Consider the following 12,110-nt stretch of genomic DNA (forward strand, 5'->3'; position numbering starts at 1 on the left):
CTGTTCTCCCAGACATGATGGGGATTCATGTTGAATGGATGTGGACTTAGTGAAACATCCTCTCTCGCCTTCGACTCTCGCTCTCTATCTCTCTGTTGTCAGGCCCAAAGGGGGTGGTATTCATGTATATGTATGTAGTATCTACCAAGGCAACCTCTTTCAGTCTGACATCTGACTTCCCCTTGATCAGGGGGCCTGTGATGTCTGTATGCACGTAGGCTCTCTCTCCTCTCCCTAGACATAGCTTGGAGGTAATGGACATGGTGTATGCATTCGTAATCTACTCTAAGTACGATCTTCAACACCTCTATCTCTCTCTCTCTCTCTCTCTCTCTCTCTCTCTCTCTCTCTCTCTCTCTCTCTCTCTCTCTCTCTCTCTCTCTCTCTCTCTCAGTGTTCTGTATCCTGTGGGGGAGGGGTACAGTCCCGTTCTATCCAGTGTCTGAGACAGGGACGTCCTGCAGCTGGATGCCTGAACCCCCAGAGACCCATAACTTCCCGGGCCTGCAACACACACTTCTGTCCTGCTCCTCGTCCTGCTCCCCCTGCTCCTCCTGTTCCTGGGCCAGCCCTCAAAGGTGAACTACTTCAACTCATAGAAACTATCGTAAAGTTCTGTCTGGCACTTTTGTCGGTGCGCGTTTATTGACACGATACCCCTGATCTTCTCTCCATCAGACGAACAGTCTTGTGTCGACTTCTTCAGCTGGTGTCACCTGGTTCCTCAGCACAGTGTGTGCAATCACAAGTTCTACGGACATCAGTGCTGCAAGTCCTGCAATGGCAAAAAGCTATAAGTTCGGAGGACTCCTTTTCCCATGAGCCTCTAGCTGCGAATTGCTTAATATGCGCTACAACTCTAAAGGGTGCTGTGGTTGAAAATACACTTTGGGCCATAATGTACAAGAGAACTGAGGTGCAGTCTCTGTTCCTGGAGTACTTGACTAACAGTGATTAGCAAAATAAAAGAGAATAATCTCCATCTTTCTGGATACGTTGTGCTAAAGATGGCAATGTGGGCAAAGACATTCATGCGAATGCAGCATCTCATACTGTAACTGCAAATGCAGTGCAACAAATCATTGCAGGACATTCTCTGTGTAAACATATGTGTTGTATGTCCTGATACTGTCAACATCTCACTCAAAGCCATCAAGAGAGCTCTGAGAATATCTGCATTTTAGCTCGCTCATGTTTTGGATATGTAAAGGCATCTGGTTTCAGACGACATTTTAAGTTATTATGGCACACATGTCATTTTAGCATTTGTCAGGTGTACAATGTGCTCTGTGTGCTGCATGTGCTCCGTGTGCTGCATGTGCTCCATGTTTCAAGCTCTTTACATGTAGCAGGCTACCTAATCACAGAAATGATACATGTAAAACTTTAAAAATACCTTTTGAAGTTGATCACAACTCCCAAATGCACTTATCAGGCCTGGTCCCTCTATCTTTCATGGTTCATGATTGGTGCTTCATTGTGTAACAAGATACAGTACTTACAATACATGTGTACATTCCATACATCTTCATGTTGTGAATACATGCATATTTGTGTATGAGAAAATAACGTTTGTTTACCCATATTTTAATGTATGCTCCAAGTGTCCTGAGCAAGGCAGTTAACCCACTGTTCCATCGGGCGCCGATGACTTGGACGTTGATTAAGGCAGCCTCATACACCACTCTGATTCAGAGGGGTTGGGTTAAATGCGGAAGACACATTTCAGTTGCATGCATTCAGTTGCACAAACTGTCTAGGTATCCCCCTTCCTTTTCTTGTGAAAATATTGGTGCTGACAGCCGCCGGGATACCCTATGTTCTTTCCCATCATTCCCATCATCATGATAAGGAAACATCCTCTGTCTATTGGGCCAGCAGCACTGAACCTAGGTCCTCTCACACCGGATAGATATGATGCCAAATCATTAACTAGCGCTGGGTATAGCCACAGAGGATCCCCCAGACTTCCACCACTCATTCATGAAAATCAATGTCTGCAGGCTAGTAAAGGGAGCTGTGGATGGGGCCGGGTCAGAGAAGATGCTTTATTTCCTCTGCCTGGCCTGGTGGGAGATGTGGAGAGAAGTGGTAGGCGAGAGTTGGCGGCATAGTTGAGAGGGAGGAAGGGGTAGCCAGGGTTGAGGTTGTCACGTGCTCTCGACATACTTTTTCAGAATGCTAATTAGTCACAGAGCCTGGCGTGGTGGGAGCAGACAGACTTTAGGGGGGGGCAGAGCAGACCAACAAAGGCCTCTAAAGAGGGCTGCTGCATACTTCCCTCTGTTTACTCTGCCCCTGCTCTCACCATCCAGACCAGCTCTGTTTGGTTTGTTTGAGAAAATGTCAGCATCCCTCCACTCCCCCGCTCCCTCTCTCGTGACCCCCCCCCCCCCCCCCCCCACCTTCATTTTTAGCATCAGTCAGTGCTACAAAGTACTGTAGATCGCAGCTACACGATGGTAAATCCCATTTTTGCACTATTGGCCATGTAGAAGGCAATGGGATAGCCAATCATACAGACAGCAAAGGCAACCTACTTCCAGCCAGCAGGGAGAGAAACAGGAAGAGCATGGCCAGAGTATAGGATGTTGTTTGCTGTAAATCATAAAGATCCTACGTCTCCCCCTGCTCCCCAGAGAGGGATGGTCCCATACAGAGAGAGATGTCTGGTCTGGTCAGAGGCTCTGTGACCATGGAGTTGTTTTTCCTCCTCCTCAGCCTGCTCTCCATCAGTGGCTTTGAATGGAGAGTGTAGAGGGACAGAGAGAGAAAGACTGATATGATTGTGAAGGACATCCCTGAGCGGTGGCTCTCTCTGCCTCTGGTCTGGCCTGCTCACGGCTAACACGGTCATTCTCATGGGAGGCTACCATTCCTTCCAATACCACAGCTTCCTCCCCTGCCTTCACCAGGCCTGTACAGCATCCCTGCAACCTACGCTCACAAAGGGTCAAGATGGACTGTTGACTGTTCCTTCTCCCTTTCTTGCTATACTCGTATGGTCATTTTATGTTTTTGTTTGTTATATTGGTTAATGAACTAGTTTCCACCAGGGATGGTACTCTCTCTGTATTATAAAACCACTCAAATAGTTTCCGGTCCCTGGGAATTGTCTGTGTGAATTATCTCTAGTTTATTGTGCTGAACTAATGCTCTCAAATAGACTTTCAAATGTCACATTGGCCTGTAGGAGGACATGGGAGCGGGGAATGTTTGATTTTATGTGTGTTTTTTCATCAGCCTTTCATCGTTCGTATTTCCACATGTGTTGTTCGTGTTATTTTCTATGTCCTGTACAGTTGTTGTATACTCTATTGTCTTTTCACCTGTAAAGACAGGAAACGTGTGTAATTTATTACTGTTTCATTGGATCTGAGATACTGAACACTATTCGTTGAGAGGGGAGCTGCTTGTACTATAGAGCATGATCCGTGTAATATTTAATACTTTTTCTCAAAGTTTTATAATAAAACTATGACAAAATGTATTCCCCCTACCTCTCCGATGCTCCTAATACTTTTGTGTCACACTCGGCGGGAGGGATGATTGGGTTTAATCAACACGTTTCTCTCATTCTACCCTGAATCACGATGGCAGGAATCCCCCCATCATTTCCACTGCACGCTTACTACCCTACTGAGAGGCAGGCAGGGCAGGGTGAATTATAAACACCTAGCGGATCAATGCAGCCATTTTGTACATTTTCAGGGGTGGTGATGGGTCTGGGAGGTGGAGGTTTTTCAGCTATATTATTTCCTTTGTTCATGGGAGGATGTATACCTTGTCATGGTCATGTGCATAACAGCCCCCTTTGTTTCCTCCTCCATGATCACCAGCCCGCTCTCTGTCATCTCCATCCTCCCCAAACACTCACAACACCACTCACATACAGACCTGTCACAACGTTACACCCTTTGGTTATTTCTCCTCATGATCTACTTCAGCTCATTTATTTATAAATACACTGTAGAGATGATTCATTCCAAAGAACATGGTACTGTATCTCTTTATATACTCTGCCAGCATCCAAATGGGTCTGTCACCTTTTCTGTGTTTTTTTTTATTTGAAGCTGAAAGACGACAGTCTTTCTCTTTCTTTCACACTGAGCATTGAGCTAGTTGTCGTGGGTGTTTCTTAAGGCAGTGAAGCACAAGTTGCCATCTGACCAACTCCAGCTAAGTTGTAACTTGGTGGTAACCCCCACACTCCATGATCCTTCAGCTGCACTCAGGCAGTCACCTATGATCCTTCCTGTGAGGTGAACCTTTGGAGAGCTGCGCACTTCTGACAGTCATTCTAATCACATTTGAACAGAGCTCTGTCCGTAAGCGTCTCCTTTTCTGTGCGAGAGTGATCTCTCTATGTCTCCCAGCGCTCAGGCTAAGGGCAGACTTCAATCGAAGTGCGAACTGTCATATTTCAATGCCACCGCTCTCATCACCACCACAATGTCAGGCAGAGTTCACTGAGCACATACTTGTGTGTGCACACGCGCGCACGCACACACACACACACACACACACACACTCTCAGTCTGTCTGATATTCCCAGTGGGGTTATATCAGCAGGATTAGGGCATCAGGTGGGTTTAGATCTGTGTGATTGTGCAGGAGCCCAGGCACACGCCTCATTTGTTGCTGTCAGGTGAAGTTGCCCATTTCTCTCTGTAATTTAAAGATGGCAGGTTCCTTCGCCCCATTTGTCACAGGCAAAAATCTCTCAGATTACCATCTCAAATGAATTGACAGTTTCTCACCTCGCCGTTATGTTGCCATCACGTCGGCTGAATCAGAAGCCTGCACAAACCCCCCTCAACCCCCTCTAGCCTTTCACCCCCACCCTCCCTGGTACCCTCCAAATCCAGCCCCTGAGCCCTGACTCCTTAACTTTCCCAACTTTGTAGAGGTTGACTCGCAGCATTAACCCCCTTGTTGAAAAGACTACTCGGTTTGTGGAGTGACACCTATGCTTTAGTGCTCTCATAGGGGATCCAGTCGTATTAGAGCGTCTCGCTGCATTGAGCACAGCAAGACAGGGCTATGAGAGAGCAGCGGAAACCATAGAGCCACCCCATGTAGTGTTAGTCAGTCAGGACTGGCAGATTGGAGTGGATCCAAGAGGCGATCTGTCCACATGGAGTGTACACTTCTATAAAGCTGATACACTATGTTTCTCACGGTTGTCATAGCGAGACGACATGAGGTAATAAGGTTTTTGTGTCAATGTGACTTGGTTTGTAATGAAGGGCGTTGTCTTCTATTTATTGGTTCTATGGCCATGGTGATAAAACACAGCAGGAGCATATTACATTACACATTTGTGGCCTTGTCCGTGTGTGACTTTAGATTACAGGCATACTCTATAATATCACAATGAACATCTGAGCACAAGGTTGAAACAATCCTTCCTTCAAAGTGCAATTAACCAAGCCATTGCCTATAGTACAGTAGATCGAGGCTGAATGTGGATTGATATCCTGAACAGTGCTTTTACAAGAGTGTCCTAACATCATAAACAACTACTGTAACTTAAAGGAGAGACTGTAAGTGGCTCTGGATAGGAACGTCTGCTAAATGACTCAAATGCACATGTAAACGTGATGTTATTATCGTACTTTAATTATCTGGATGCATAGTGAATCCTTCTCAACATCAGTTATATTTCATTCCTGAACAGACACTTTTTGTATCAACATGAAGGCCAAATGTGTCTATGCCTTTATGTTTGTGTCCACCTGCTGCACATTTCTCAGAGTTCTCTCATTTTCTTTCCACTCTAAATAATCCTTGAATTGCTTATGGAGAATTTACAGCCACATCCCTCTGCAATCCCATAAAAGCTCATTGATTAAAACTGTTATTTATTGTATTTTGTCATTTGGGCTATGCATATTATTGATCTGTGTGTTTGTGGCGGCCCTCTCTCATCTATCTTCCTTTGAGCAACTCGTTCTCATCATTTTCCCCTTGAAATGTTAGAATTGATTACAATCCACATCCCCGTGGGCACCAGCTGCAGCCACCGAGCCTAGCGGATCACGCTCTGACCTTGAGCAGAGGAAACAGCAGCAAAGTAACAGCAAAGGATTCAGTCCCTCTCTCTTTCTCCCTCCTCTCTCTCTCTGTCTTTGTCTCTGTCTCTCTCTGACTGCCTCTCTCTCTCTCTCTGACTGCGTCTCCTTCACTCTCTCTCTCTCTCTCCTTCTCTCTCTCTCTCTCTCTCTCTCTCTCTCTCTCTCTCTCCTTCACTCTCTCTCTCTCTCCTTCTCTCTCTCTCCTCTCTCTCTCTCCTTCTCTCTCTCCTTCACTCTCTCTCCGACTGCGTCTCCTTCACTCTCTCTCTCAATCTCTCTCTCTCTCTCTCTCTCTCTCTCTCTCTCTCTCCTTCACTCTCTCTCTCTCTCTCCTTCTCTCTCTCTCTCTCTCCTTCACTCTCTCTCCTTCTCTCTCTCCTTCACTCTCTCTCTCTGACTGCGTTTTCTTCTCTCTCTCTCTCTCTCTCTCCTTCTCTCTCTCTCTCCTCTCTCTCTCTCTCTCTTTCTCCTCCACTCTCTCTCTCTCCTTCTCTCTCTCTCTCTCTCCTTCTCTCTCTCTCTCTCCTGTCTCTCTCTCTCTCTCTCCCCTTCTCTCTCTCTCTCCTTCACTCTCTCTCTCTCTCACTCTCTCTCTCCTTCTCTCTCTCCTTCACTCTCTTTCTCTGGCATTGCCTTCCCTCCCTTGCTCCAAGGCCAGACTGCAGAATTTCATGACTCTTAAATTGTCGTAATGTATATTCGGAAGACCTTCCTTTTGACACCTTTGAATTAATCAATGTAATGCTGTGAGCGGATCCATTTCCACTGTTGTATTTCAAAGTGCTGATGTGTACCCGACTTGTAAGACAGCGGCCCACCCCCCTCCCTAGAGGTGCAATGGCTTTAGAGGGCATCCATTTATTTTTTACATAGTAATACAAACACCGGGGTCACCTACAGTACTGCCAACCATGTGTCATTTTGTGGGCACATACTGGTCAGAGCAACCATTTATGATTAAGCACTGGATACACTATTAACGTTAAATCAGACTGTACAGTAAGCGACAGTTCTTGTGTAAGGATAAAGAGAAAATGTGGGGACAATGACACTGACTGTGCTGTGATGGAGGCCCTCCATTATAAAATATGTCTATTACTTTTCCGTCCAGCAGAGGACAATGCTCACCAAAAAACCCATCCCGACAGAGTCCACTACCTCCTCTTCTCAGTAGACCATTTCCTTCGCCAGGGTGACCTGTATTGTCTGAACAAATGATGATTAAGTCAACCAGAGATAAGCTATAAATGTTTGTGAAACAAATCACAGTTTCTGTTTTTTTTATTATAGGCATTAAATCAGTAGTTCAATTGTCAAAGCTTTAACCAAAGGCATGTTAATGTCATGTTTTCTTCCTATATCAGGAATTTGTATCGCTAACATGCCACCTCGTGTTTGATAATATCCATTTGATAATAATAACCTTTGCACACTACTGTACTTTTATGCCTTATTTATGCCTGGCCTCTTCTGACAAGGGAAAAACGGGCATTGTTTTGGTGTGCCAGTGATCTAATAGGTAAATGGAGCACTACCCTGCCAGCTAAGGGAAAACATTAGCACACAAGACAATAATCACACAAGGTTGAATTATTTTTTGCAAACAAAGCAACAAGGTGTTGTTTTGCACGGCCAAGGTGCTCTCCAGCGTCATCGCAAAACAAGGAGAGAATTTGTATGTAATTGGCCAAGGTTAGAAACCTCAATAAATCAGAGGGCCAGCATCGCTTCAAACAAGGACAAGCAAGCAAAATGACTTGGCCTACTAGTGAAACCCTGTTTCAAAGATAACTATAAGCTGGCAACGTCGCATGCACTACTGTATGTGGTGCATGAAACATGCACTACTGTATGTGGTGCATGAAACATGCACTACTGTATGTGGTGCATGAAACATGCACTACTGTATGTGGTGCATGAAACATGCACTGTTCAACTGTACTTATCCTTTAGGTTGATGTATTGTCCTATTGATTAAGCTTTCTCATTATACTTGCACATTTTAACAAGTCTTTAGCTTGAATCCTTTCTGAACCTCTGCACTCCTCCGTTAGGAAACAATGACTTCTGAGAAGTCATTCCTCTAAGCATAGAACAATGTGAAACCTGCTTGATGCGGCTTAGGCAGCATCTAAACTAAGCCCTGAACCATTGACAGAGCGGCTTTGCAACACTCGGAACAGAACAGGAGCTATTTTTATTTTTACGTCTCGGAAGATCCCTCATGCAGACGTGTGATAGGCAGGTATAACTCAAGACAACTCCCTGAGACAACAGCAGCAAACCATTACATGGATCTCTGCGGCTTCAGAGCTGTCAGATTTGTCACTGGAAGGGAGAAAGTAGGAGACGGCGTCCTGTGACAGGCACTCCACACAGTCAATTCTTTTCACATCGCCTCTGGTAAAGTGAGCATGAAAGCAACGAGGTATTGCAGCGACGCCATTTGCCGATGTTATTACACACAAAAACAACTGTCACCAAAAACGAAGGAAACAATTTTGATGGGGCTGCATGCCTTAGCTTAGCTCGGTCGGCTCGGCAAAACGCAAAGCAAAGAAAGGATACACACCTCTAATAACTCCTGAATAAATAAATCATATTTACAAATGGATCCGCTTATTAGACATAGCATCAGCGGGTGCCTCAAGCTCCCTGTGCTCTACCATCTCACTGGAGCTGGCGGAACAGCTGTCAACAACAGTAACAATTACAATAGATATCAGCACAAATTAAGCAAATCAATCAGCCCACCTGCTCCCCTCCTTCTCAGAACAACAAAGAATAAACCATCATTAACTTTCTCGTGAGCCAATATGCACGGTTTGTTTTGGGAAGGCTCGGGTTTTCCTATATGAGACCTTGGGGGGAGGTGGGGGGTTGGTGGTGAGTAGGCATGTCTGACTGCGCTGTGGAAAACCAGTTATCCACTGTAATCTTCCTTCTCAGCAGTCCACCAACCCTCAAGGAGCCATTGATACCTTGTCTGTCCCCTGCGATGGCCTCAATTAGTGGAGAATTAAAGTCCCATTCCCTGGATGGGATTCACAGGGGATGGTGGAGCTTAATTACACAAGTTCTCTGCATGCTGTTGTGGAATGATTGCAAGGCAAGCACCCAAAAAGAGCTATTTAGAGGCAAGCTTGAAATCAGCAGGAGATATAGATTAGTTATTCAACTAACTCAATGGTAAAGAACCAAAAGAGTCACTTTATTGTGTCAATGCTTTCTGCTGCCTCCAACAGGAAAGGCAAACTGCAGCAAAAGTGACGCATGTGTACATGAGGAGCCTGCTGCGAGAACTCCACTGTCATTTGTGGCATTTTCATAAGGGGATGAGAATAGCAACTCAATTTATAGATAAGTATAATCACAGATGATATCATGCTCCACACCATATTTCTATGGCAAACCATTACCCACCGTATTAGGCAGGTACAAAATGACACCATTTTCTAATCAGAGATCTCAATACAGGCATTATAAGTGGGTGGAATGTTAATGTGTCTGTTCTCTCTCTCCCTGGAACAAAAACCAAAGCACCATTGAGCTTTATATAAAGTCCAAAGAGCCACTTGTGCTCTGGGAGATGGAAGTGCTTGCTATTCTGGCAGCATCCTTGATCATTGAATACCCAAGAGCTTTGGTGGTCACTGCATCCTTCCCCATATGTTATTTATGCCTTCTCTAGAAGGTCATCCTGGAACACAAAGAGGCACAAGTCACTGAGAGAGGGCAGATACTAGGGGAAGGTGATTGTTGATTTAGACTGTTCCGACCACAAGGGACGATTCTCATTCATCCCCAATCCCTCAGTTGCCGCAGGTTCCCGATTTACAGCTGAGCCAAAGACATCCAAAGACATCTCTTCGCAAGAGATGACTTCCAGACGGCGTGCTAACATAGACAGATATGTGCACATATGAACACATACATGCATACATATCCTCACCGTCATGCATACACTCCTCTGACAGCATCTGAAAGGAGAGTGAGAAAAAAACAACCTCCCATGTGGTTATGCACACGTAAGCATGGCAGTACATCAAAGCCAGACTAGACTAGTACAGGTCGTAATAGCTGAATTGATGGGACCCGAAGTGGAATTGATGGCATTATCTCGCTATATGCCGTTTCCATTAACTGTGTGCTCAATTGGGCTACCCCAACACCTAAATCTGACAACAACAGTAGGACTGACAGAGACGACAGTGGTTCGGACAGCGATGCTTTATAGTGCCTTACAAAAGTATTCATTCCCATTGGATTTCTTCACATTTTATTGTGTTACAAAAGTGGGATTCAAATGTATTTCATTTAGAAAAATAATTGTCAACCATCTACAGTACACAAAATACTCTGTATTGTCAAAGTGGAAGAAAAATGTGTAGTTGTTGAATAAGTATTCAGCTCCCTGTATCAATACATGTTAGAAACAACTTTGGCATCAATTACAGCTGTGATTCCTCTTGGGTAAGTCTCTAAGAGCTTTTCACACCTGGATTGTGTAATATTAGCTCATTACTCTTTTCATAATTCTTTAAGCTCTGTCAAGATGTTGGGGATCATGGCTAGACAGCCATTTTCAAGTCTTGCATAGATTTCCAAGCAGATTTAAGTCAAAACTGTAACATGGCCACTCAGGAACATTAACTGTCTTCTTGGTAAGCAATTCTAGTGTAGATTTGGCCTTTTATTGTAGGTTATTGTCCGGCTGAAAGGTGAATTCCTGGTGTAAAGCAGAATGATGCAGGTTTTCCTCTCGGATTTTGCCTGTACTTAGCTCCATCCCATTTATTTTTATCCTGAAAAATTCCCTAGTCTTTGTCGATGTCACGCATGCCCATACCATGATGCAGCCACCACCATGCTTGAAAATAATGAGGCAGTTACTCAGTGATCTGTTGTGATGGATTTGCCCCAAACATAAGTCTTTGCATTTAGGCCAAAAAGTGTATTCCTGTGTTTTTTTCTCCCAGTATCACTTAAGTGCCTTGTTGCATAGAGTTGTTCCTGTGTTTTTTTCTCCCAGTATCACTTAAGTGCCTTGTTGCATAGAGTTGCATGTTTTGGAATATGTGTATTCTTTATATTCAATCTGTCATTTATGTCATTATGTTGTATGTATGGGGGGGGCAGAGGAAGGGTTAGCCATTCAAAAATCATGTCAACCCCTATTATTTCACACAGAGTAAGTCCATAAGTCCGTAACTTATTATGTGATTTGTTTAGCCAGATTTTACTCCTGAAATCTTTACTCCTGAACTAATTTAGGCTTGCCTAAACAAAGGAAGTGAATACTTATGCAACAACTATATTTGAGTTATTGTATTTCTATCAGTCTTTAACACATGTAAATACATTACAGAGTATTTTGTGTAGATGGTTGACAAAAAAATGACAATAAAATCTATAATAATCCCACTTTGTAACATAATAAAATGTGAAGAAATGCAAGGGGGTGTGAATACTTTTGCAAGGCACTGTATCTCTGTGCTATGGTAAGACAGCAGTGGAGTTCAACTTTCAGCTAAAGCTGACAAATGATCTCCCTTCATTCATGCATTCAAATCTTTCCTTGCTCCAGAACAGTTCTTTACGGGTAGTTTAAGAGTTGTGACACCTTTTGAGTTCAAGCGTTGTGTTTTCTGTGCACGTTTAACAGCCTCTCCCCAGGCGGTGCTGCAGCCTTAAAAGCAGTCCGCTGAGGACTCATCAGCTGGTTGGCATTTGATCAATGCAGAGGTCCCTTTGTGCTGGTAACCCATAGATAAAAGACATTGTTATCAGCTGCTGAGGATCAGCTGCAGATAGCCGTGTCTGAGAGGGAGAGCTGGCGGGAGGCTTCAGCAAGTGGATAGGGAGGCGGGGGGTGGTGGCGCAGTGGAGTTCAACACCTTGATACAAGCCTTTACAGCTGTCAGAGGGCCCCAGAGAGATAGTGGGAGGGAGAGATGAGGAGAGAAAGAAAGAAAGAAATTGGCATCTAAATGACAGGCAAACCACAGCAGGCTAAAGTCTATAGCAGCTGCG

The 12,110-nt window shown here is 44.5% G+C and overlaps 1 protein-coding gene across 2 annotated transcripts in view; it reads left to right on the top strand.

Moving 5' to 3' along the window:
• LOC110526274 (A disintegrin and metalloproteinase with thrombospondin motifs 18) overlaps positions 1-3,490 on the top strand; it is a 47,878-nt gene extending 44,388 nt beyond the window's left edge. For both annotated transcript variants that reach the window (XM_021607089.2, XM_021607090.2), the window contains 2 exons: positions 395-578; positions 679-3,490. In XM_021607089.2, the coding sequence (XP_021462764.2) occupies positions 395-578; positions 679-797 (303 nt within the window). In that variant the 3' untranslated portion in view covers positions 798-3,490. The remainder of the gene's footprint in view (positions 1-394; positions 579-678) is intronic.
• Positions 3,491-12,110: the final 8,620 nt, after the last annotated feature.

This window comes from Oncorhynchus mykiss, chromosome 6 (assembly GCF_013265735.2).
Source record: "Oncorhynchus mykiss isolate Arlee chromosome 6, USDA_OmykA_1.1, whole genome shotgun sequence".
NCBI classification, from domain to species: Eukaryota; Metazoa; Chordata; class Actinopteri; order Salmoniformes; family Salmonidae; genus Oncorhynchus; species Oncorhynchus mykiss.